The sequence below is a fragment of the Schistocerca serialis genome, chromosome 11, assembly GCF_023864345.2.
Source record: "Schistocerca serialis cubense isolate TAMUIC-IGC-003099 chromosome 11, iqSchSeri2.2, whole genome shotgun sequence".
NCBI lineage: Eukaryota > Metazoa > Arthropoda > Insecta > Orthoptera > Acrididae > Schistocerca > Schistocerca serialis.
Window position 1 is genome coordinate 209,153,244 of NC_064648.1, and position 27,516 is coordinate 209,180,759.

Here is a 27,516-nt window from a genome sequence, read left to right on the forward strand (position 1 = left end):
TTTTCTGAACAATTATTTCTCAGAACAACCTACACCGCAAACCAAACCTTCACAAGCGTTTCAGCGTTTCTGACCGCCATGTGTGTGTGTGTGTGTGTGTGTGTGTGTGTGTGTGTGTGTGCGCGCTGCAATTATAGGAATGAACCCTCAGCCTATGCTGTTTGTGGGCAATGCGCTTGCGAACTGTGATATCCGAACCAAACAAGCACCACACCCTGAGTCAAAGCTTCACCGTACCGACGTGTGGGAGACAGATTGTGGCAGACAGTGTTTTACTCCGTATTGTGTGACATGGTCCTGAGATCAGTAGCCTGCTGTGCCGCAGAGTGACCACTAGCGGATTAGAAAACTGAGAGCCGCATTTTTCTCAGTGCTCTGATACTTCCATCTGCCAACGATAGACCCGATCTCTTGTCGACAGTAGAGATCCTCACGTGTCTATTGCTGGATGTTTGACGGACACACGATGCAAGGACCTGTACAGATGTGAGAGTGTTTCTCGGCTCTCAGCTGGTCCCCGGTCCCTCAGAAGTGTCCGCAGACGGGCCTGGCTGGAAGAAGGACGGCACCGCCGAACACCTTGACAGGGGACCGCGCCCACGCCACCAGCAGCGGCAGCCCCGCGTCCGGGATCGAACCGCGGCCCTGCGCGCACTGCTCGAAGCCTGAGTGCACGAGGCGCGCCGCAGCCGCCTGGAACGCCCGGCTGGAGCTGGAGATGCGCCCCGGAGGCCTGGAGGGGTACCGCCTGTACCACGGGAAGGGCTGCCGGCGGCGGCGCAGCGGGCTGCGAAAACGGACCAAATGTTAGTGTTGCGGCACTTGTTCTGGGAAAACATACAGGCACACATCTGGAGAAAGACAGAGAAAGATATGGAGGATATGTATGGAAAGGGGAGAAGACAATAAGTGGCAGTAGAACAGAAATAGAGGAAACTGGAAGTAGGAGTAGAGGAAACGTACACACACACATCTGGGGGGGGGGGGGGGGGAGAGCGAGAGCGAGAGAGAGAGAGAGAGATATGGAGATATGGAAAGTGGCAGTAGAACAGAAATACAGCAAATTGGAAGTAGGAGTAGATTAAACGTACAGGCACACATCTGGAGAGGGTGAGAGAGAGAGAGAGGGAGAGAGAGAGAGAGAGACAGACAGACAGACAGATATGGAAGATATCTATGGAAAGGAGAGAACACAACAAGTGTCAGTAGAACAGAAATAGAGGAAACTGGAAGTAGGAGTAGAGGAAACGTACACACACACATCTGGGGGGGGGGGGGAGAGGGGAGAGAGAGAGAGAGAGAGAGAGAGAGAGATGGAGGATATCTATGGAAAGGGGACAAGACAACAAGTGGCAGTAGAAAAGAAATAGAGGAAATTGGAAGTAGGAGTAGCGGAATTGAAGTACAAATACAGGCTGGCCAACAGGAAATAGTAAAAGTTCTTTTGTTTAGTATGAGGTTAAGCATATACACTGCCGGAAAAACACCAAGAAATAATTAATGCACGAGGGTGAGTCAAATGAAAACCTTAAATTTAAAAAGAAAAAATATTATTTGTTGTGCAGAAGTGGTACAAAGCTGTATCACTTTTCAACGTAATCTCCCCCACGCTCAATGCAAGTCCTCCACCGCTTACAAAGTGCATAAATTCCGTTACAAAAAAATTCTTTTGGTAGTCCGCGCAACCGCTAGTGCACCGCGTGGCATACCTCTTCATCAGAACGGAACTTCTTTCCTCCCATTGCGTGTTTGAGTGGTCCAAACATATGGAAATCACTTGGGGCAATGTCTGGTTAGTATGGTGGATGAGGAAGACACTCAAAATGCAGGTCTGTGATTGTTGCAGCTGTCGTACGGGCAGTGTGGGGGCTTGCACTGTCATGTTGCAAAGACACCTGCTGACAGCAATCCACGTCGCTTTGATTTGATTGCGGGCTGCAGATGATTTTTTAGGATATCTGTGTATGATGCACTGGTGACAGGGGTCCCTCTAGGCACGTAATGCTCCAAAATGACGCCTTTTTCGTCCCAAAAGAGTGTCAGCATAACCTTCCCTGGTGATGGTTCTGTTCGAAACTTGTTTGGTTTTGGTGATGAGCAATAGCGCCATTCCTTGCTCGCTTTCTTTGTTTCCGGTTGGTGGAAGTGAACCCAGGTTTCGTCCCCAGTAACGATTCTTGCAAGGAAGCCATCACCTTCTCGTTCAAAGCGCCGAAGAAGTTCTTCACGAGCATCGACATGTCATTCTCTCATTTCAGGAGTCAGCTGCCGTGGCACCCATCTTGCAGACACTTTGTGAAACTGGAGTACATCGTGCACAATGTGGTGTGCTGACCCCTGACTTATCTGTAAACGTGCTCCAATGTCATTCAGTGTCACTCGGCGGTTTTCCTTCACTATGGCTTCAACTGCTGCAATGTTCTGTGGAGTCACAACTCGTTGTGCCTGACCTGGACGAGGAGCATCTTCCACTGAAGTCGCACCATTTGCGAACTTCCTACCCCATTCGTAGACTTGCTGCTGTGGCAAACACGCAACACCGTACTGAACCTTCATTCGTCGACGAATTTCAGTAGGTTTCACACCTTCACGAGGCAAAAACCGAATAACAGAACGCTGTTCTTCCCTGGTGCAAGTCGCAAGTGGGGCGGCCATCTTTATACTGATACTGCGACGGTATGTGTGCATCTGCGCTGTGCTGCCACCTACAGGCTATTCTGCACGCTGTTTCTAGCACGCCTACCAACTTACAGGATAACGGGGCAAAATTTCGATTTGTTATTACAAAATTGAAGGTTTTCATTTGACTCGCCCTCGTAATTTAATGAAATTTGGGGAATAGGTTTGTCTGGGTAACATTTTTAACTGACTAACATTGCAAGATCACAGGTTAATATAATAGCGATTTAAGCCATTGCAAATGTGTAACCGCCAGAATCTACATCTACATCTACATTTATACTCCGCAAACCACCCAACGGTGTGTGGCGGAGGGCACTTAACGTGCCACTGTCATTACCTCCCTTTCCTGTTCCAGTCGCGTATGGTTCGCGGGAAGAACGACTGTCTGAAAGCCTCCGTGCGCTCTCTAATCTCTCTAATTTTGCATTCGTGATCTCCTCGGGAGGTATAAATGGGGGGAAGCAATATATTCGATACCTCATCCAGAAACGCACCCTCTCGAAACCTGGCGAGCAAGCTACACCGCGATGCAGAGCGCCTCTCTTGCAGAGTGTGCCACTCTAGTTTGCTAAACATCTCCGTAACGCTATCACGGTTACCAAATAACCCTGTGTCGAAACGCGCCGCTCTTCTTTGGATCTTCTCTACCTCCTCTGTCAATTCGACCTGGTACGGATCCCACACTGATGAGCAATACTCAAGTATAGGTCGAACTAGTGTTTTGTAAGCCACCTCCTCTGTTGATGGACTACATTTTCTAAGGACTCTCCCAATGAATCTCAACCTGGTACCCGCCTTACCAACAATTAATTTTATATGATCATTCCACTTCAAATCGTTCCGCATGCATACTCCCAGATATTTTACAGAAGTAATGCATGTAAGCATGCAAAAGGGCATTCATTGTGTTGTACGGGTGCCAGATGTTGGTTTTTGGGATGTAGTTCGATGCCTGTTGCACTTGGTCAGTACAGTGAGTGTTAATGCTGGTTGTGAATGACGCTGGAATGGCCGCCCGATGATGTGCCGTATGTGCCCCACTGAAGACAGATCTGGTGAGTGAGCAGACCAAAGCAATATGTCCACACACTGTAGAGCATTGTGTGTGAATGTGGGGAACCGTATTTTAAAGGGGGCTTTTGAATGAACTTTCTTATTGTAGATGACTTTACTTCTTTACATCTTATGATTCCTGCCGGTCGGTGTGGCCGAGTCGTTCTAGGCGCTTCAGTCTGGAACCGCGCGGCTGCTGCGGTCGCAGGTTCCAATCCTGCCTCGGGCATCGATGTGTGTGATGTCCTTAAGTTAGTTAGGTTTAAGTAGTTCTAAGTCTAGGGGACTGATAACCACAGCAGTTAAGTACCATAGTGCTTGGAGCCATTTGATTTTTTATGTTTCTTTATTTTAACGACTAAGAATACTTATTATCTTGTTCGCAATGCGTAACAATGCCCCTGATCCTGGTATCAGAATGCATGCGCTAAGAATGTACTCCAAAATTAGCTGTTTTACTCCGTGTTATGAAATTCAATGACATTTCTTGATTATTTGTTTTTCGTGTAGTCAAAAAATCAAATGTGTGTGAAATCTTATGAGACTTAACTGCTAAGGTCATCAGTCCCTAAGCTTACACACTACTTAACCTAAATTATCCCAAGGACAAACACACACACACACCCATGCCCGAGGGAGGACTCGAACCTCCGCCGGGACCAGCCGCACAGTCCATGACTGCAGCGGTTGAGACCGCTCGGCTAATCCCGCGCGCCTCTTCGTGTAGTCATTTTACCTGTTCTTTGTGCTTTATATGGGGCTACTTTTTTATTCTTGGGTTTCGTGTGTCTGCATTGGTTTGCTTATACGGAATTTACTTACTGGAGTGGAAATGAAGTCCCATGCTTCTTGACAAAGAGTAGGGGAACGATGCGGGAGACCCGCACCGCCTTACTAGGCAGGGTCCTAATGGAGGTGGTTTGCCGTTGCCTTCCTCCGACCGTAATGGGGATGAATGATGATGATGATGATGATGATGATGATGATGATGATGATGAAGACGACACAGCAACAGCCTGCCATCTCGGGGCAGGTGAAAAATTCTGGACCCCGTCGGGAATCGAACCCGGGACCCCGTGCTCGGGAAGCGAGACCACGAGCTGCGAACATTTTACTTACTACTTTCACATATTTGTGTTTTTAGAAGAAAAGTGCCTTAAGCCCATCATGCACCCCACCTGGGTACTTTTTGCCGCACTACACGCAGCACCTGTATCTCAGTTTTTCATAGTAATGTTTGTGGGCGCGCCAATACAGACGTTATGCCGTGCGCGGCTTGTACCGCGATTTTGTTGGCGTGGTCCTATGTATGCTGCCACGGCTGGTGTGCATAAGGCAACACACGATAACGGTGGAAACTTTTTCCGACACATATTTGTACTTTCGCGATGTTATTCAGGCTGTTTGTCTCAATTCACTAGGGTCGCTTCACGGTTTAGATGTTTCGTGATGGATGGATTCTGTATCCGGTTACCTTGGTGTCTATTTTACATTAAATGTGGTTTTATGACTCACGCGTCACGTATCGAGCTACTCAACGTAAGTTTTTATTAATTTCAGTTCACGTTGTCGTTCCTTCATTTGTATCTAACTGATTGGTTCATTGTACGAGGGTTATTCCAAAAGTAAGGTCCGATTGATTGCCAAATTGAAACCACAGTGAACATCAGAAATGTTTTACTTGTAACAATTAGCTACACCTTTCAGCTACTTCTCTACGTAGTCGCCGTTCTGACTTAGACTTTTGTCATAGCGTTGTACCAACTTTTCAATAGCCTCGTCATAGAAGGCAGCCGCCAGTGCTTTCCGCCAATTCTCCACGCTGGCCTACACCTCATTGTCTGTGTCAAAATGTTGTCGTCAAAGACAGCGGTTCATGTGACCAGAGATGAAACTCAGGGGGAGACAATTGCGGACTGTATTGTGGGTAATCTAACATTTCCATTTGAAAACGATGCAGGAGCATCTTCATTGCCCCTGCAGAATGCGGCTGAGAATTGTCGTGAAGACGAAACAGCACGACAGTTATGTAATGTTGGCTGCATAGCTTCAGGCGAAATTTCTCACCAGGCCCTCGTACTTGGCGGCAGACACTATTTTCTAGACATCTTTACGCACTCACTGCGAGCTCAGAAATGAGAAGAGCGACGTGATGCTAACTGGGGTTATACTAGAGACACTACCCAACACATCTGTGCAAAGCTTTATCGGATTTTCATAGTCGTTTCCATTTCGCGACCGATCGGACCTTACTTTTGGAATAACCCTCGTATTTGTAGACAATCTGATGATGCCCCAAAAGGGTGAAACGCGTCATTGACATTAGATAATTTTCCCAACCGAGACTGTTTTTGTTCTGGAACTCTTTTAAACCGGCTGCTGTAACAACATGTAACGGTGGAGTGGGAATTTTTTTTTAATTAAATTACCCTTTAGAGTAAGTTTCTTTCGGGATTGCGTAATTTATGTTTCAAAACAATTTTTCTTGCAACAATAAAAAACCTTCCTGTATATTACATAAAATGTATTCGCAATTGCGAACACTGACAACCAACAGCTGTATAATGAATGACGACAGTGAAAATTCGTGCCTCACCGGGACTCGAACCCGGGTATTCCCGTACGCGGGAGACATTTTACTAGAAAGTCGCTTGCCCAGAGTCGGCGGATAAATACGATATGGCATGTCTGAAGGAACGCTGCATCATAGTTCAGATACTGCAATACTGCATTGCCTGTACATTTGTTGGATATTGTATACTAAAAGGAATCAGTAGAGAAAGTGATGCTATTTGTTATTACGAGCAGTGACTTTAAATGTAATGAAAAATTTTATTCTCAATAATGCTCAGACAACTCAAATTTTCGGACCTGATTTTTTTTAGTGTTTTTAAGAATTGCATGGTACTGCTGTGACATTGATGCCTTTCAAATCCTACAGGTATGAAAAAGATCTAATAGGGACACGGTAGTGGATTATGAGTGAGGCAAAACTGATATAGGCTGGGAGAGCACAATGCAAAATTAGAAGAGGGTGAGAGAGAAATAAAAAACAATTTGAGAGAATGATAGAGAGAGTAAAAGAGTGAAAGAGAAAGATTAAGAAAGTTGAGTGAATAGGAAAGTTACAGAGAAAGATTAAAAGGCTTAGAGAGTGAGTGAGAGAGAGAGGGGGGGGGGGGGGGGAGAGTTAAAGAGAAAGATTAAAAGACTTAGAGAGAGTGAGTGAGTGAGAGAGACAGAGGGGATAGAAAGTAGCAGACTGGCAGACAGACAGGCAGTTAGTGGAGACAACAGAATATTTGTCAGCCTGCTTGAGACCCAGCCGCCAGCTGACAGTTACTTCACCAGGCAGCTGTTTCGCACCTGTCGCCGTCGCCATCTTCAGGTGCAGCCCTCCTCCTCCTCCGGGCGAATCCCCGGAAAGGGTAGCGGGGCGCGGGCTGCGGGGGCGTGGCCAGCAGGTTGAAGCCGAACAGCTCGCCCTCGATGCCGTCGTCGAGGCCCTTCTCCTGGTCCGTGTACTCCTGGCCCACCACCACGTCGCCGCCTGGAGGCAGCTTCAGGCCCCTCAACTGTTCGGGGAAAAAAATAGATCAAGATTGCGTAAACAGCTTCCTCTCTTAGTTCGCAACATTGTGTTCCAAACAGAACTGCTACTTACTAGCTTTTTGGAACACTTCATAATTGAAAACGTATTGGGCTATACTCGTAGAACACAACCTATAGATTGGATAAGAAGAAAATAGAAGCTTTTGAAATATGGTGCTACAGAAGAATGTTGAAGATTAGATGGGTAGATCACAAAACTAATGAGGAGGTATTGAATAGGATTGGGAAGAAGGGATCGGTTGGTAGGACATGTTCTGAGGCATCAAGGGATCACCAATTTAGTATTGGAGGGCAGCGTGGAGGGTAAAAATCGTAGAGGGAGTCCAAGAGATGAATACACTAAGCAGATTCAGAAGGATGTAGGTTGCAGTAGTTACTGGGAGATGAAGAAGCTTCCACAGGATAGAGTAGCATGGAGAGCTGCATGAAACCAGTCTCAGGACAACAACAACAACAACAACATTACCAAATGGCTAAAACAGTCACACAGATCCAGTTGCAGGTTGCCTACATACTGGCTTCCACGGACAAGAAAACTTTGATTTTCAGTATCTCATATAATTATTGACTGAATGATAATTGATAGAAACCCTCAGCTGCCGACAGGTGTTGTTGATATACCTCAGTGGGGGCAGATGAAAATGTGTGCCGCGACCTGGACTCGAACCCGGGATCTGCTGCGTACATGGCAGACGCTCTATCCATCTGAGCCACCGAGGACACAGATGAATAGCGCGACTGCCTGCTGGGTCTTGTCCCTTGCACGGTCCCCGTGAGATCCACATTCCCAACTGTCCACAATCTACGTACATAATGTTCCTAATAGATATTTGCCCATACACTGTTCTTCCTAGAACGGTTACTATCTTCATATATAGTTAAGTGGCTACCCGGCCAGGCTGTGGCTAAGCCATGTCTCCGCAATATCCTTTCTTTCAGGTGTGCTAGTTCTGCAAGGTTCGCAGGAGAGATGAGATTCTACATCTACATCCACATCTACATCCATACTCCGCAAGCCACCTGACGGTGTGTGGCGGAGGATACCCTGAGTACCTCTATCGGTTCTCCCTTCTATTCCAGTCTCGTATCGTTCGTGGAAAGAAGGATTGTCGGTATGCTTCTGTGTGGGCTCTAATCTCTCTGATTTTATCCTCATGGTCTCTTCGCGAGATATACGTAGGAGGGAGCAATATACTGCTTGACTCCTCGGTGAAGGTATGTTCTCGAAACTTCAACAAAATCCCGTACCGAGTTACTGAGCGTCTCTCCTGCAGAGTCTTCCACTGGAGTTTATCTATCATCTCCGTACCGCTTTCGCGATTACTAAATGATCCTGTAACGAAGCGCGCTGCTCTCCGTTGGATCTTCTCTATCTTTTCTATCAACCCTATCTGGTATGGCGTCTGTAAAGTTTGGATGTTAGGAGACGAGATACTGGCAGAAGTAAAGCTGTGAGGACGGGGCGTGAGTCGTGCTTGGGTAGCTCACGTGGTAGAGCACTTGTCCGCGAAAGGCAAAGGTCCCGAGTTCCAGTCTCGGTCCGGCACACAGTTTTAATCTGCTAGGAAGTGTCATCTATTAGGAACATGACGAATGTAGGTTGTGGGCAGTTCGGAATGTGGGTCTCACGGGAAGCGTGGAAGGGATAAGTCCCTGCGATCGCGCTACTCATCTGTGTCCTCGGTGGCTCAGATGGATAGAGCGTCTGCCATGTAAGCAGGAGATCCCGGGTTCGAGTCCCGGTCGGGCCACACATTTTTAGCTGTCCCCATTGAGGTACATCAACAACGCCTGCCGGCAGCTGAGGGTTTCAATTAATTATCATTTATTCTAGGGAAGCTGCACAGTCATCAATGCTATCTGTTCTATATTGTACATGAATCCACACACCGCCGAATTTTCACGGAATCGAGCTCCCATGCATAACAAACCTTCAAATAGAAGATTATCTTACAAATAAATTAGTGTGTTTAGCGTCTGACGTTAAACGAAAGCCTCGTTTCTTTTCCTTCTGAATTCGATAGTCGCGTCAACTTCATTTGCACGTTTTGATCGCCGTTGTTCATGCTTTCGAGCGCGTTGGCTATTTCCTTGCCTTCTATCTATGCTCTAAATTAAACTAACTTTCGGGTCGAGCTAAACGCTTAACTGTAGAACGCCTACCATATATGAAGGGCTTATTTCAATTGTGGTACAAGTCCATTTTCCTTCATTGTGAGATACATAGTCCTAAAGTTAAATGAGCGCTGAGAAATCTGCAGTTGAGATACCAGAAATATCCAAGCATATGGCTTCTTGCTAGAGATGAAACATTCTTTCTGTTTGTTTGGATCATTAATTGCAGAAGCATTATATGCAGAAAAGTGGAGGCAATGGCCTTGTACCACTATTGAAATAAGCCCTTCACATGAAGTCGAACTGCAACTAGTTCATCAAAGAACCGTAGACCGGCGCCGACACTCTACTGGAATAGCGCTGATTCTTCTTTTGGAGCCAGCGCTATTAATTTTAGTAATCGCGAGAAGCCGACGCGTATGGTACCTATTACGATTCCTTGCTATCCATTTTCGGGAGGATGAAATGATCGGAAATAGTAGCAACAGCTCCGTTAGTAACGATGAAATACTCTGGACACTGAACTGTAGTCTGGGTAATTTGCGCTGCGTTTTAAGAAAACCTAGTTTTCCACGCATCTGAATGTTTGTGACATCATATCTCTGAACTTTTTATAGTAAAATGATACATTTTTGCAGTTGTATTCAGGGGTATATGCAGATACTGCCTGAAAATGTATTTCGAGTAGAATTAGAAGTAAAGTAGTGTTGAATCTAAATCTTGCCTGCTGGAAAAATTTGAGAATTACGTTTGCTTATGCGACTAAACAGAGATTGACTTTATGAGAGTTTTTTTTGAATGATTACTTTCGATGCTCGCTTGTAAGCGCCATGCAAGTGCGAAAACTGCGCCTTCGACATAGGCAACGTGCGACACGCCAATGCCGCAACTGTAGCCTATATGGCAGGTGCTCGCTGTCATGTTTGTTCGATTCAGAATGAGAGACAAGTATACAGTGAGTATGAGAGTCAAGAACGTAGATGTGTAGCTAAGAAGAAACAGGAAAATATGATAGCGTGCTACAACCTTCCAGTTTTGATCTGGAATCTGCACCGGAATAAGGACATAAAGAGCGAAGCGGAATTATTGGAGCGCGTATCACAGACGATTATGCGGTAAGTAACGTTTTACCCTGCAAAGCGAACTTGTTGCTCGGCGACGGAGGCAGTACCATCATGTTTACGGCCGAGAAGCAGAGAGGGCAGGCAGTAAAAGTGTACACCCCCAGTTCTCTTATGAGTGGAACTGCCAAGGTCTGGATTCGATTCCCAGTGAGTACCAAACTTTTTTATCTAATGGGAAGATGCGGAAAGAGGTCAATTCAGGCTTGTGAGACCAAGTATGAAGCTGCTCTAATATAAAAGCAGCAAAATTCAAACAAATGGTTCAAATGGCTCTGAGCACTATGGAAATTAACATCTGAGGTCAGCAGTCCCCTAGAATGTAGAACTACTTAAACCTAACTAACCTAAGGACATCACACACATCCATGCCCGAGGCAGGATTTCAACCGTCGACCGTAGCAGTCGCGCGGTTTCCGGACTGAAGCGCCTAGAACCGCCTAGAACCGCTCGACCACAACGGCCGGTGCAGCAAAATTGTCGCACAAGTAACGAAAGTAGCGTTATAGGCCTTGCACGAGGCTGGTCAACATTCGACATTTATTCATTAGCAGCGAAAGCTTCGGCAATTTTTTTGGGAGGTGGGTTTAGAGAATGAGATGCTTGACGCATTAGGTTTGGAGGTCTTATTCTTAGCACGAGTACATTTCTATAGCTTTTAGATCTGATGCTCCTTAATTAATAACAAAAGTTCGCTTTTCCTTGTCTCCACGTAATTTTTTTCTGTCTAGTGATACTCTGGAGATTTACTGTTATACTCACAGAGGAGAACAGACCATAAATTTCCCTGTATTGTCAAAATATCGGACAAACTGCTGATTAATAATGCATTTATGTGTACCGTCAGTGAAATGTTTATTGGATGCATTGTACTTGTTCTGCTTTGGAGCAGACAGTTGAATCCTTCTCCACTCGGCATCGTGTCCATCCTTCCGTAATTTGCATACTATTTGCTTCACCTTCCATCGCCTTCTGTGTCGGCACTAACACACCTTTCTCATTTTCGTTGTCAGTGGCATTAATGCCGTTAAGAGCAAGCTGTTGCGGCTGCCTGCCAAGGTTTTTTCTGCCATCAATTTTCACGGTCGCACTGTAAGATAACAGTGTGCGCTACTTTGAACTGCAACGATGTTCTGTCCCATCACTTGACCAAGTTAGCTCCCGCGTAACCGATCCGCCTTGCCGTGTAATGATTCTCTCTCAGCAACCAAGTCAAGGAAGCGCGTCGTTCCTTAGCGCTATGCAACCCGCTTCACTGTACTGCTGGAAGTGTTATCTAACTCATCCATCGCAGGAGCTTGTATTACAGCGGATGACTCACTGAACAATATTAATGTGAAATAAGAAGGTTTAAAGATCAGTAGACGACAAGGTCTTCATAAAACGAGAGAAGGCAACTCAGCCGTATTCTTTTCAATGGCGTCATGCTGCTACCGACTATGTTCGTGCACGATACCCTCTAGGCAACAGATGCAGTAGACATCGGCGCCAAATGGTTCCAATGGCTCTAAGCACCATGGGACTTAACATCTGAGGTCATCAGTCCCCTAGACCTAGAACTACTTAAACCTAACTAACCTAAGGACATCAAACACATCCATGCCCGAGGCAGGATTCGAACCTGCGACCGTAGCAGCAGCGCGGTTCGGGAATGAAGCGCCTAGAACCGCTCGGCCACAGCGGCCTGCTCATCGGCGCCGAATTTGACGCCGTGTTCCACGAGTTCCAGAAGGTGTCCAATACAGTTCCTCCCTGGCGCCTAGCGGGCGTACGGAATGTCTGGACCGCAAATGGAAATGGATTATTCAGAACTTCCTAGTAGACACAATTCAAACACCTCGGTGAAATTGTCAGCTGTAGAAGTAACGTCTTTACCATCCCAGGGCCTGAGTCTTAATAAGGGACATGCCAGGGAGGGGGATAGTAAGGACAAGAAAAAGTTGACGATGGTGGAGGAAAGAGGAGGAAAAAGAAGAAGCACAAGAACGAGTAGGGACTTATATTTCTTTTTATTGGTTTGATGGGATCTACCCCGAATTTTTCTCTTGTACCAATCTTTTCACATCAGAGCGGTTCTTGCACCCTACATTCTCAGTTATTTGTTGGATGTATTACAATTTATATTTCCCCCTATATTTTTTACTCTCTCCAGCTCTCTGTAGTGGCATGCAAGTTATTTCCTGATGTCTCAACACGAGTCCCATTATCCTGGCCCTTCTTGTCAGCGTTTTCCGTATGTTCGTTTTTTCGCAGATTTTGCTCGTAACCTTATTCTTTATCGTATCGCTCCTCCTAATTTTCAACATCCTTCTTTAGTACCCCTTCTTTAGTACCATATCTCAAATGCTTCCATTCTCCTGTTCCGGTTTTCCCGGTGCAAGTCATTCGCTTCCATACAACGGTATTCTTCAAACGCGCAGTCTTGGAAATTTTGTCCCCAGATTAACGCCAGTGTTTGATACTAGCCAACTTCTGTTGGACAGGAATCGTCTCTTAGCCTGTGCTAGACTGCTCTTCACCTCGCTGAAATTGTCAGCTGTAGAAGTAACATCTTTACCATCCCAGGACCTGAGGGACATGCCGGGGAGAGGGGTAGTAAGGACAAGAAAAATGTGATGATGGTGGATGAAAGAGGAGGAGGAGGAGGAGGAAGAAGAAGAAGAAGAAGAAGAAGAAGAAGCACAATAACGAGCAGCTCTCGCAGCTAGTGCCTCACAACTCCGACCACGCGTGCATGCTGCCAGCGGCCCCAGCCTGACCACACGCCCCGGAGACTTCTTCGCTGCTCTGTCGCAACCGACCGACTACTCATACACACCACCACACCGAAAATATAGCGGTCACAGCAAATATGGTACAACAGTACTCACTGCATACTTGCGTTGAACTGTTGTGCATACCAGAACGATGAGACCACTCAGAGAATGCCCCAGACCCTTCCGACAACTCTTGCAGGGTCTTGTGTTAATCTGCTTCCAAGGTAGGAGAATTCCTTCACTTCGTTTGCTTCGTTGTCCCCAATCTTGATACTAAATTTATCCGTTGTCACGTTTCTGCAATTCACCCTTACTTTCGCTTTCCTTTGCTTTTCTCTCGGTCCACATTCTGTGCTCATTAAACACGCCGTCAGGGCGTCCACTGAGTGGCGACATGTAGCCTTTTCAGAGGAATCACGTTTTATGCTCCATCAGCGTGAAACACCTGAAAACAGACAGCCTGCAAGAATTGTCGGAAGGGTCTGGGGCATTCTCTGAGTGGTCTCGTCGTTCTGGTAGGCACAGCAGATCAACACAAGTATGCAGTGAGTATTGCTGTACCAACTTTTGTGTCACCGCTATATTTTCCGTGTGGTAGCGTGTGTGAGTAGGCGGTCGGTTGCGACAGAGCAGCGAGGAAGTCTTCGCCGCATGAGGTAAAGCTGGAGCCGCTGGCGGCCTGCACGCGCAGTCGGAGTTGTGAGGCACTAGCTGCGAGAGCCACAAAGTTCGTCGCCCACCGAACCTGGATACTGGAGTTGAGTAATCAGTAAACCTCAACTGCTGTGACGTTATTCATTGCCGGTTGTTGCTTCGTGGGCAGTTAAAAACTCGCAAGCAGCAACGTATGGTGAGCTGGAGCCGACAAATTTTGCAGCCGTCTTCCTGTATGGTGTTCAACTATTGGAATGATTGTAACATATTAGTGAAGTGCACCAGCGGTATTTTCTGCCTTATGGCCGCTAACGTCCTGCCCTGGTCGTTAGTGTAGTTTTCTGGCAGTGTGTTTTTCTACTTTTGTTTTCTTTGAGTGGTTATTGTGCCTTGACTATGTTTAGACGCCAATTATCAAGATGTAGTGCTGCTGCGATCTTCGTCCTCGCTGATATTTTCGGTTGTCGTGCCGTTGGTTGGGTGGAAGGGAATTAATTAGGTTGTTGGTTGGTTCTTCAGCCGTCCCCAGGTCCTGCTGCCACCCGATTATTTAATGTTACGCTAGGCTGTCTGTCTCACCTAACCTGTTGTTAGAGTTTCTTACCCAGGCCGACGCTTGGAACACTTCTGAGAACCATTGTTTGTTGTCTGTCATTTTATTTGGTCGCAGGTACTGTGTCAGGCCTTCAGCTGTGTATTAATTTAGTTTGTTTTAATGTTCAGTATGTGGCCTTCAGCCGAACCTTACGTGAAATATCTTAAGATATGGCCTTCAGCTGTCTGAAGTAAAAAAAAAAATTTGAAAATTTTCTCTCTGTCTTATAATCCAGGCCTTAAGCCGTGAGTTGTTCTTTGTTCAGCCGAACCTTATGTGAAATATTTTAAGATTAGGCCTTCAGCCGCTGTGGTCGAGCGGTTCTACGCGCTTCAGTCGGGAACCACGCGGCCGCTATAGTCGCAGGTTCGAATCCTGCCTCAGCACGGGTGTGTGTGATATCCTTACGTTAGTTAGGTTAAAATAGTTCTAAATCTAGGGGACTGATGACTTCAGATGTTGTCCCATGGTGCTTAGAGCCACTTGAACCATTTTTAGGCCTTCACCCTACATAATTTAAAATTTGAAAGGTCTTTGTCTAAAGCCTTTTCAAAATTCCTTACTGGAGTTCTGGTTATCCAGGCCTTAAGCCCTATTTCAGCCGTGCGCCGGCCGTTGTGGCCGAGCGGTTCTAAGCGCTTCAGTCCGGAACCGCGCTGCTGCTACGATCGGAGGTTCGAATCCTGCCTCTGGCATGGATGTGTGTCATGTCCTTAGGTTAGTTACCTTTAAGTAGTTCTGAGTCTAAGGGACTGATGACCTCAGATGTTAAGTCCCATAGTCCTTAGAGCCATTTGAATCTTCAGCCGTGCGTATTCCTTAACGCAATTTTGATAACTTGTGCTCTGGCAGTCAGCCATATTGTTTCTGAATTCCTTTAAGGGTATGTGTGATTAAGTGTTTTTAGGAAATAAAGTTTGTATGTTTGTGCAACTAGCAGCAACTGATTTGGTCCCCTTTCCACAACCTGATCCGCTCCGTCCTGCGAAACCAGATTTCACGTAGTTTGTTTTTCCTCAGCACGATGGCATCTGCCACCGGGACAATGCAACGTATCACACAGATCCTAACGCAGGTGCGTGCTTACGCCCAATCGACAATCTCTGGGACCACATCGATGGGGCTGTTCGCATCATGGATCCTCGACCGAGAACAGAAGCTCAGCTGGCCACAACACTGGAGTCGACATGGCTGTACATCCCTGTTGGTACCTTCCAAAGGGACCGATGGCCTCTCTAGTCTGGTCCCTTCAACCTCCACCAACCAACCAACCAACCGGTACCTTCCAGAACCTCACTGGCTCCCTTTCTGCACGTCTGACGTCGGTCCGCGCTGAAAATTGTGGCTATTCAGCCTTTTGACGGTCATATTCATTTACAGCTACATATACATGAATACTCTGCTAATCACACTTAAGTGCCTGGCAGATGGTTCATCGAACCAAATTCGCCGCGCGGTCTTAGGCGCCTTGTGACGGTCCGTGCGGGCTCCCTCCGTCGGAGGTTCGAGTCCTCTCCCCAACATGCGTTTGTGTGTTTTCCTTACCATAAGTTAGTTGGCCTAAATAGTGTGTAAGCTTACGGATCGATGACCCATAAGATTATTTATTTATCGTGTCAGAAGCAAACTAATATATATATATATATATATATATATATATATATATATATATATATATATATATATATATTACAGGGTGATTCAAAGAGAATACCACAACTTTAAAAATGTGTATTTAATGAAAGAAACATAATATAACCTTCTGTTATACATCATTACAAAGAGTATTTAAAAAGGTTTTTTTTCACTCAAAAACAAGTTCAAAGATGTTCAATATGGCACCCTCCAGACACACGAGCAATATCAACCCGATACTCCAACTCGTTCCACACTCTCTGTAGCATATCAGGAGTAACAGTTTGGATAGCTGCTGTTATTTCTCGTTTCAAATCATCAGTGGTGGCTGGGAGAGGTGGCCGAAACACCATATCCTTAACATACCCCCATAAGAAAAAATCGCAGGGGGTAAGATCAGGGCTTCTTGGAGGCCAGTGATGAAGTGCTCTGTCACGGGCTGCCTGGCGGCCGATCCATCGCCTCGGGTAGTTGACGTTCAGGTAGTTACGGACAGATAAGTGCCAATGTGGTGGCGCTCCATCCTGCTGAAATATGAATTGTTGTGCTTCTTGTTCGAGCTGAGGTAACAGCCAATTCTCTAACATCTCCAGATACTGTAGTCCAGTTACAGTAGCACCTTCGAAGAAAAAGGGACCAACAACTTTATTGGCTGAAATGGCACAGAAAACGTTCACCTTAGGCGAGTCACGTTCATACTGAGTTGTTTCCCGCGGATTCTCAGTGCCCCATATACAGACATTGTGACGGTTGACTTTCCCATTAGTGTGGAAAGTAGCTTCATCACTAAACACAGTCTTTGAAGCGAAAGGTTCATCTGTTTCCATTTGAGCAAGGATAAAATCACAGAAATCGATTCTTTTAATCTTATCAGCTGCAGACAGTGCTTGAACCAATTTCAGACCATACGGTTTCATAACTAACCTTTTTCGTAGGACTCTCCATACAGTTGATTGTGGAATTTGCAGCTCTCTGCTAGCTCTGCGAGTCGATTTTCCTGGGCTGCGAACAAATGCTTGCTGGATGCGTGCTACATTTTCATCACTCGTTCTTGGCCGTCCAGAACTTTTCCCTTTGCACAAACACCCATTCTCTGTAAACTGTTTATACCAACGTTTAATACACCACCTATCAGGAGGTTTAACACCATACTTCGTTCGAAATGCACGCTGAACAACTGTCGTCGATTCACTTCTGCCGTACTCAATAACACAAAAAGCTTTCTGTTGAGCGGTCGCCATCTTAGCATCAACTGACGCTGACGCCTAGTCAACAGCGCCTCAAGCGAACAAATGTACAACTAAATGAAACTTTATAGCTCCCTTAATTCGCCGACAGATAGTGCTTAGCTCTGCCTTTTGTCGTTGCAGAGTTTTAAATTCCTAAAGTTGTGGTATTCTTTTTGAATCACCCTATATATATATATATATATATATATATATATATATATATATATATATATATATATATATTACATTCATTACTACATACATACAAACATTATGGTTCATAAATTAAACTAGTGAAGAATGAAATAAATGATTAGACACAGATTGTGTTGTCAAACATAAGGTAATTTTAATCTATACAGTGGATGCCCAAAAATTTGCAACGTCCAGTGCACTTTGTGTAGCGTTTACGAGGTCCTCCATGGTGCACTCAGTTGGAGGTAATGTGCATTGTAGTAGATGTGTTGATGTCTGCACGACAGCTCCGCAGTCACACTGGAGAGAGTCCACCTGGGTCCGCAGCTCGTGGTCGTGCGGTAGCGTTCTCGCTTCCCACGCCCGGGTTCCCGGGTTCGATTCCCGGCGGGGTCAGGGATTTTCTCTGCCTCGTGATGACTGGGTGTTGTGTGATGTCCTTAGGTTAGTTAGGGGACTGATGACCACAGGTGTTAAGTCCCATACTGTTCAGAGGCAGAGTCCACGTGGAAGCCCCACGTCTCCAGATTATTCTTGGATCCTGTGACAAAAGAACGCAGGCGGTTGAGTGATTTCCTTGTGGACCATTTCTCTGTGTGGCCTGGGGGAAGCACTTCTTGCGGGATCAGCCACTCCTCCAGATGCTGGCATCTGACCTGCCATCTCTTCTCCCGGTGTTGATGTGGAGTGTCAGCGAGTGGTTCTGTACTGTGAAGGAAGCTGTTTCTAGACACAAGTCTTTGCTGTGCCGGTTGGTGGCCATGTAGTGGGTGGGCTTCGGATGTTAATGCCTTCTTCATTTCACTCCGTGCTGCTCTATCTCTTCGGATGTCCGCGGGGGGGGGGGGCTATGCCGGATAAGCAGTACAGTTTTTCCACAGGTGTGGCTCTTAGACATGTCTCATTCAGAGCAACATCAACTTTCTTTGTATGTGTGCTTTCCACCTCCGAAACAGACAGGCTAGCAGAACCTTGCCGATAGATTGTGAAGGAACCTATTTAGAACACTGCAAGACTTCAAAATGCCTCGGAGTCACTCTGGACCGTGCTCTTACATATAAGGAACACCCATAAGATGGTCCCATAAAATTTTACCACAAATTTCCAATTTCGAACCACCTTCACAACACCTGTTCCAATCTCGAACACAGCGCGGAACAAACGAACATCTGTATCTTTCCGTGCGAGCATTGATTTCCCTGTTTTATTATGATGATCGTTTCTCCGTATGTAGGTCGGCGTCAGCAAAATATTTTCACATTCGGAGGAGAAAGTTGCTGACTGAAATTTCGTGAGGAAGATCCGCCGCAACGAACAACGCTTTTGTTTTAATGGTGTCTACCCCAAATCCTGTATCGTGTCAGTGACATTCTCTCCCCTACCTTCACGATAATGCAAAACGTGCTACTCTCCTTTGAGCTTTCTCGATGTACTCTTCTAATCCTATCTGGTAAGGGTCCCACACCCCGCAGCAGTGTTCTTAAAGAAGACGGACAAGCGTAATGTAGACAGTCTCCTTAGCAGATCTGTTACATTTTCTGAGTGTGCTCCCAACAGAAAGAAATCTTTGGTTACCCTTCCCCCACAAACTTTTCCATGTGTTCCTTCCAGTTTAAGTTGCTCGTAATTGTAATTCCTAGGTCTTCTGTTGAATTTACGATCTGTAGATTTAACTGATCTATCGTGTAACCGAAGTTTATCTTTTGGCATGCATATGGATGACCTCACACTTTCCATTATTTAGAGGCAGTTGCCAACGTTTGCAAGATAAGATGTCTTTTCTATATCGTTTTACAATTGTTTTGATCTTCTGATGAATTTAGTATATGACAAACGACAGCTTCATCTGCAAACAACCTAAGACAGCTGCTCAGATTGTCTCCCAAACCGTTTATATTAATGACGAACGGCAGAGGCTCTATAACAAAAATGGTTCAAATAGCTCTGAGCACCATGGGGCTTAACATCTGAGGTCATCAGTCTCCTAGAAATTAGAACTACTTAGACCTAACCAACCTAAGGACATCACACACACCCATGACGGAGGCAGGATTCGACCTGCGACCGTAGCGGTCGCGCGGTTCCAGACTAAAGCGCCTAGAATCGCTCGGCCTCTGCGGCCGGCGGTCTATAACACTGCCTTGGGGAATGCCAGAAGTCACTACTCTTTTACTCGATGACTTTCCATCAGTTACTAGGAACTGTGACCTGTCAGACAGGAAATCACGAACCCGTGTTAATGGACAGTCTTAATAACTGTCCACTTTTCCATTACGATTATGCTTGGTCACTCTGGTGAGCTCGGTCAGTCTGGTGATATTGCGCTTACGAATTTTAAGTCTACAGAGGAATTTCCTGTATCCAAATAACGTAACGTAATAGAGAGGCGCGCAGCAGCAGGAATAGTGTCGAAAATCCGTGTCCTTTTTATTAATTGTTAGTCTAATCATTTACATAAGGCCATCAAATGATAATCATTTGGCTCGTTTATTGTCAAGTCGCTTAGCAACTTTTGATTTGTCAGTGTTCCTCCCTTCTTATACCAGCCCTTCTACGTCTACGCCTCCATCTTTCTTCATACGAGCCCGGAGAGAGGCGACGACCAAATAACAGCTGCTGTTCATATCCGCCTTGTTTGCATCTGCGAGATTTGACATGAAGACTGCACGATACAGCCTCTCCGTATACAGCCAACCGTCAATATATTGCCCAATATTACTGACAATCTACGGGTCGCTTAACAGCACCGCCACTTTTCACGGTCGCAGTTTGTTTTTGTGCGAGAGTAATTAAAACTTTATGACGACCTCTGGTAGCATGTGCAAGGGGAATCCCCGAACAGAGAGAGTGTGTTTTCTTACCGAGCGCGTCGTATATATACGGCAACCCTGACGCAGCTGCGTCCTGAGTTATGGGCGGCGAGCCAGTTTAACGGTCGTTTTATGGCCCTCCCTCCCTCCCTCCTTTCCCCTCCCACTCCCCTACCCCACCCCCAACCACTCTTGCCTGCTGCATACATTCAGGGGCAGACACTGTGTGGCCCATTATGCTGCCACGGCAGAGCGCCTCTGGGGCGAAGCGGCTTGCGGCTGCGAGCAAGTAGCTGAGGTGTGGGTGGAGGAGGAGGAGGAGGGGGAGGATAGAGGAAGAGAAGAAGACAGGGAGAGGGCGCCCGGAGCGTCTTGCATATGCGCGGCGGTCTGAATATTCATCGCCCCCTCGTCTTGCCAGACCGCCGTATTTCTCTGCCCGCCAGTCGCTTGCGTATTCCCGACTGCGCGGGTTGCCTCTCTCTCAGGCGCCGACCGTCGCGAATAAGCAAATGTCCTTCCCCACGACGACGTGGAGGAATATGTACGGAGTTAACATTCAGATGCGCGAGAACAGAATTTTTGTCGCCAACATAACTTCACTGGGAAAATACATTAGTCACCTCCGTCACCCCCGTAAAAGAGCACACTGGTCGCTTTGTAGCTTTGTAAACTGTGTAGAAATGACGTGGTTCTCCACCGCTGATTTAATCGCTATCAGTAAAATAAATCAGTTGGTAGTTTGAAATCAGCGCAGAAAAGAGCTTCATGATCATACGATACCATGAATGAAGTTGCTAGATTTGATGCTGTATGGGCATGGAGTGTCTAACCTATCTACAGTGAACGGTGTACATTCGAGCACAAATAACATGGCATGGTAATAGTAGTCATAAAAAGATTCAGGCAGGGACTGGAGTTCATTCTCACGCTTTGTCAGTCGCAGTTCGTTTCAAATCCGGCATGCTGCTGTCAGTGAATGTAAATCCATCTTGACCGGAACTGCGTGCAATGGACCAATACCTTGCAAAAGACCATTGTTCATACCAGTGCATAAAGTTGTACTTCTTCAGTGAGCCAAATAACGCAAAAACTGGACGTTAATTAACAGCTGTGTGTGGTTCGACAAGTCGTGAAACCGCTTCCTTTTCAACTGAGGCAAGTGTCGAGTCCGCCTGCACTTACTGAGGTTACTATGAATGTGAACCAGAGTTTTAATTCATGATAGTGAATTGTTGTCCTTTCTTGCATACCTTCCTTATCAGTATACTGCGGACACTCCTATCTTCCAGCATGTCAATAGCTCTGTTAATAGGTAAGTGCACTTACATTCATGATTTCATAAAGACTCAGGCGTGCTATCACACCTCAGCTGTTGCACTAATACGCCCCATTTCAATTCAGTATCAAATGTTGCAGCATAGCAATTGAAGTATAGCAGTCAACACAATCAAAATTTGGTAGCTCTATGGTGTAGTCATCAGAGAGACAATTGGATTGATGGTGTTGAAGAGGACCTAGAATAAGAACTGGAAAAATCAATAATGTGTAATTGTGACATCTGGTGCAAAGTTATGGATGGGGGACTAAAGAGGTGCAGAAGGAGAAAGAGAAGAGAGAAAATAGAAGAATAGGAGGTGGAGGTGAGGAGTAAAACAAGAGGAGAAATGGAAGAAGATGATGAGGAGGAGAAAACGTGGTACCAGCAAAAGATGATCGAGTGAGATGGCGCAGTGGTTAGCACACTAGACTCGAATTTGGGAGGACGACAGTTCAAACCCACATCCGGCCATCCTGATTTACATTTTTCGTGATTTCGCTTCAAATGGCAGGATGGTTCCTTTGTAGGGCACAGCTGACTTGCTTCCCTAATCCGATGGGACCGATGACCTTGCTGTTTGGTCCCCTTCCCCAAGTCAACAAATCAAAAAGATGTGTAAGCCTGAAAGGTGAAGGAGAGGAAGATGAAGATGTGGTGAAGGTGAAGTAGAGAATGATTGAATTAAGGAGGAGAAGAAAAAGTGTAAGAGGAGGAGGATAGAAGTAAAGAAGAATAGGAAAAAGAAGGAGGTGGAGATAAGGAAAAGTAGGAGGAGGAGGTGCAGTTGCATTACAAAGATGAGGAGGAAGTGTGAAGAAGACCAGGAGAGGGAGAGAAACAAGAGGAACAAGAGAAGGAGAGAGACAGAGACTTGAAAAAGAAGAGGAAGTAGGAGGAGAGACGATGAAAGGAAGAGGAGGAAGAGGTGGAAAAGTAGTCAAGAAGAGATCGTCATACAACAGGGAGAGTAGTTTGGTGGCGAAGTTACGTCTTGAGGTTGGAGCTGGACGCACCTGCGCTGGCGCGTGCCCCTGCCCTGCCAGCTGCCCGTGCAGAAAGAGGCGCCACGTGCCGAGCCGGCCGTCCCACGTGTAGCACACGTGCAACCAGGGGTAGAGGCCGCCGGGCTGCGGGCCCAGCGACGGTTCGGACAGCGGCACAGAGAACACGGGGATTCCCAGCAGCGACAGCCGCGCATGCGCCGTGAAGCCGTTGATCGCAGAGGCTGGCTCCAGCCACGCCTGCGCCAGACGCTCCGTCTCGTGGCCTGCCGAGGAAAAAGAAAAAAAAAAAAAAGTTGCGCCTCACCGAGTGTGCAGCTCGCGAAAACTGTCATAATTATTCACAGTGCTGGCCATTAAAAACTGCAACACGGCGAAGGCAGCGCCCAACGAACTTCCAACTGGTAAGAAGTGAACTGGATGGTTGGGTATGTAAATAACGAGCATTTCAGAGCAACTGTAAAAATTAGATAGTTGTACGGGTCTACCATTCTGTATACAAGGAAATTATGCAATGGGTTTCAAACTCAAAAATTGATTTTGAATGTCCGTTTTTCGTGATGAGCTCGTATTATGCATCATGTAAAGAGGAAAACAGACTGCCAACATGTGTCGGGGTTCTACATTGACAGGATCATAACATATCGAGGCTAGTTTATTGTTCTGCGATATTGTTGCTCACGTTTTTCAGGATCCCACAAGTGTCGTGCGAGTGTAGAATCGATACGTTCAGAAGGGCCACACTCAACACAGTGCAGGAGCTCACTGGCCCCACGTGAGTAGCGCTCGAGAGGGCAGACATATATTTTGCTGAGCCAGGTGGGATCGTACAGCCACATCACATATCTTGAGTCAAGAAACGGGCTTGTTTGCAGCGAGGCAAGTATCCACACAGATAATGCGTCGATATCCAGAGCGCCACAGACTGCCAACATGGCGGCCATTGTTGTGCCTACCCTTGACGTGACTACAGAGAGAGGTGCACAGACAGTGGTGCGTGCACACAGCACCAGTATGGGCACACTGATGGCAGCAAATCGTCTTTTCAGACGAGCTGCGGTGTTGCGTGCAGGTATCCATAATGTTATCTTCCAACAAGATAACGCCAGGCCACATGCTGACTGTGTTGCCCCGCCCCGCCTCTGTACAGAGGATGTTGTAGTGCCATCCTGTCCATACCAGTCAGCCGCTGACCACATCTGGCTACAGAAAGAGTGTCACATGACCACTCAGCACACACTATGGCTGATGGACTCTGGCACTCAGCTAGAGCAATATGGAATGATGGCATACTCATATCTGCAATCCACGATGAGGTGGAACAGATGCCGCGCGGGATTGGCCGAGCGGTCTGAGGCGCTGCAGTGATGGACTGTGCGGCTGGTCCCGGCGGAGGTTCGAATCCACCCTCAGGCATGGGTGTGTGTGTGTGTTTGTATTTAGGATAATTTAGGTTAAGTAGTGTGTAAGCTTAGGGACTGATGACCTTAGCAGTTAAATCCCATAAGATTTCAGACACATTTGAACATTTGTGGAATAGATGCTCCGCCTGTTTAGAGTTATTGCTCCCAGAGGTAGCACTCTGTTTACCCACAAATCACTCAGTTTTGTATTCTTTCTATGATGTGTAAGCACTGCAGGTAAAATTTCATTATTTCTTCTCATTCCCAGTGTTGAAATTGTAATGACCAGCCGTATATATAACAGAAAAGAAATGATGCTCTTCCATGTAATGTGAAAGATATTCTCTAAAGTCTGTGAACAAAACAGAGCCTAGATCACATTGTATTATGTTAGGGCTGTCATGACTGGTTTAGGTCAAATTTGGGCAAGCCTTTGAGAGGACGGTAGCTATTGTCGGTGGCAGTTTCAGCCGTGTTATGCGATGTTTACAAGGCAGGTGTCTATAATGTCATCTTCCAACAAGATAATGCCAGACCACATGCTGACCGCGTTACCCAGCCCGGACTATAACCCTGTTGAATATCTCAGCAAATTTTACGAAAAGTTTCACTGGACATGCTGTTCACTGTTGTATACTGTACTAGTTTTTCAATAGCCTATTGAATTTAATCAAGAAAGTACATCGTCTGGTGGGAAAAAAATACAGATTTTAAAGTCTAATTAGATAATAATGGTATAAAGTAATCAACTACGGAAAAGCATATTAACTGGTGTGTGCACGCAAAGCTTTGTAGCCACCTGTAATGAATACTACCCTCTTGAGTAGAGACTTACTACTTACGTGAGTAGGAGAAGATGGGGTGCGAGTTGGTGAAGTTGGTAGACCTGAGCCACAGGCAGAAGGCGAAGTCTTCCAGTGGCGGGAAGTCCACCTCATACTTTAGGAACTGGAAAGAGATTTGAACATGGTGATTGGAAAACATTGTAAAAATGATTTAAACAGTAGCATAATAGTGGGCCGCTGTGACCGAGCGATTGTAGGCGCTACAGTCTGGAACCACGCGACCGCTACGGGCTACGGTCGCAGGTTCGAATCCTGCCTCGGGCATGGATGTGTGTGATGTCCTTAGGTTAGTTAGGTTTAAGTAGTTCTAAGTCTAGGGACCTGATGACCTCAGCTGTTAAGTCCCATGTTGCTTAGAGCCATTTGAACTCTCCTGTATTGAGAAGTCGCAGTGTCACGGTGGGCCTGTCTTCTGCGCATACAGCATTTCCCAAGTGAGTATTCCGCTGTGCAATATGAGAAGCCACTTTACTGAGTGACTGCTGACATGTACACTCATCCATTTGTAAGTAATTTAGATAACACCTGACGTCCTCCATTTGCAGCTGTCGTAACAAATTTTGCTCAATGGTTTTATCATCTCGACGAAATACCCATGGCTTCACGCGAGTGTGTTTCCTTTTTTTCGTACCGATTTTCTTCCATTTGTACACACAATGCAATTGTAGCGCATAACTTGTTGCTGTCGTTTGCCATATTGAAATTTGACAAAAAATATGACCCCTTCTTCACGCCACGTCAGATATCTTAGTCAAGAAAATTAGATGAATATTTGATCATAATTTTCTTTGCCGAAAAAGTATGATGTTGTGATATGGGCCTAAGCTTGGGCTAGATGAGGATGAGGTGGCAAATCCGCTAACTCGGGGTACTAACCACAATTCACATGAATTAAACTGAAGAATATTAAATGTACCTCATTTCCACGGACTGCAGTGCCATCTAGACACACACTTGCTAGCTACACTATGTGATAAAAAGTGTCCAGACACCCCGAACATACGTTTTTCATATTAGGTGCATTTTGCTGCCATCTGCTGCCAGGTACTCCATATCAGCGACCTCAGTAGTCATTAGACATCGTGAGAGAGCAGAATGGGGTGCTCCGCAAAACTCACTGACTTCCATCGTGGTCAGGTGATTGGGTTGTGACTTGAGTCATACGTCTGTACGCGAGATTTCCACACTCCTAAACATCCCTCTGTGCACTGTTTCCGATGTGATAGTGAAGTGGAAACGTGAAGGGACACGTACAGCACAAAAGCGTTGACTGACAGAGACTGCCGGCAATTCAAGAGGGCCGTAATGTGTAATAGGCAGACATCTATCCAGACCATCACACAGGATTTGCAAACTGCATCAGGATCCACTGCAAGTACTATGAAGTTAGGCGGGAGGTGAGAAAACTTGGATTTCGCGGTCGAGCGGCTGCTCATAAGCCACACATCACGCAGGTAAATGCCAAACGACGCCTCGCTTAATGTAAGTAGTGTAAACATTGGACATTGGAGGAGAAACGTTGTGTGGAGTGACGAATCGCGGTACACAATGTGGCGATCCGATGGCAGGGCGTGGGTATGGCGAATCGCCGGTGAACGTCATCTGCCATAGTGTGTAGTGCCAACAGTAAAATTCGGAGGCGGTGTTGCTATGGTCTGGTCGTGTTTTTCGTGGAGGGGGCTTGCACCCCTTGTTTTGCGTGGCGCTATCACAGCACCAGGCCTACACTGATGTTTTAAGCACCTTCTTGCTTCCCACTGCTGAAGAGCAATCCGGGGATGGCGACTGCATCTTTCAACACGATCGAGCACCTGTTCATCATGCTCGGCCTGTGGCGGAGTGGTTACACGACAACACCATCCCTATAATGGACTGGCCTGCACAGAGTCTTGACCTGAATCCTATAGAACACCTTTGGGATGTTTTGGAACGCCGTCTTCGCGGAGGCCTCACCGACGTAAGTCATTTTGAGCCGGGTGTCCGGATACTTTTGATCACACAGTGTATAACAGCGGATAGCCACTCACCTGTATGTAGTTCTTCTGCGTCAGCGCCACCTTGAACAGGTTTCCCGCGGCATCTGCCGGTCCAAAGAGCAAGTTCTCGGAGCTCTCCAGGAGGCTTGTCTTCCCGCTGGAACTCTTTGCTACCGAGGGCTCTAGCAGTGCTGCCAACGTGACAGCGGCGAAGAGGGCGGTTGTCCAGCTTGCCAGTGCCGCCATCTTGGCATTTTTGTTCCGACCACTTGCAGACTGTCACACCTATTTCTTCTTTTCTTTTTCCTCCACAGAATTTGTCACTCTTCTCTCTTCTCCTCTTCCCCCTTAAGAGCAGCCCAGTTCACTGGTATTTTTCTCTGTCTGTCTGTATTTACTTTTCCTCTAACACACTGCACATCTCCGACACTATCTTCAGTTAACTGGAAACAGATGCTCTGCTAAACTCCCAGTCCTTGACCTACTCAGTTTTCATTTACAAATTTTCTGTAC

The 27,516-nt window shown here is 46.3% G+C and overlaps 1 protein-coding gene across 1 annotated transcript; it reads right to left on the minus strand.

Annotated features, from left to right (window-relative positions):
* Window positions 1-158: 158 nt before the first annotated feature.
* On the minus strand, window positions 159-27,287 carry LOC126426663 (uncharacterized). The gene is made up of 6 exons (XM_050088548.1): window positions 27,055-27,287; window positions 25,025-25,130; window positions 22,792-23,045; window positions 7,194-7,310; window positions 3,211-3,258; window positions 159-765 (listed from the first exon to the last, which is right to left on the minus strand). The coding sequence occupies exons 1-6, from the start codon at window positions 27,247-27,249 to the stop codon at window positions 526-528; spliced, it is 960 nt and encodes a 319-aa protein (XP_049944505.1). The 5' UTR covers window positions 27,250-27,287; the 3' UTR covers window positions 159-525.
* Window positions 27,288-27,516: the final 229 nt, after the last annotated feature.

What these genes read in the sequence shown, in the direction of transcription:
- LOC126426663 (XM_050088548.1), bottom strand. Translation starts at nt 27,249, where the DNA reads ATGGCGGCACTGGCAAGCTGGACAACCGCCCTCTTCGCCGCTGTCACG. An exon ending in CCCCATCTTCTCCTACTCAC is followed by an intron (nt 23,046 to 25,024) that starts GTAAGTAGTAAG and finishes TTTCCTCGGCAG; the next exon opens with GCCACGAGACGGAGCGTCTG. An exon ending in TGCAAGAGAGGCGCTCTGCA is followed by an intron (nt 766 to 3,210) that starts TCGCGGTGTAGC and finishes CGCCGCCGGCAG; the next exon opens with CCCTTCCCGTGGTACAGGCG.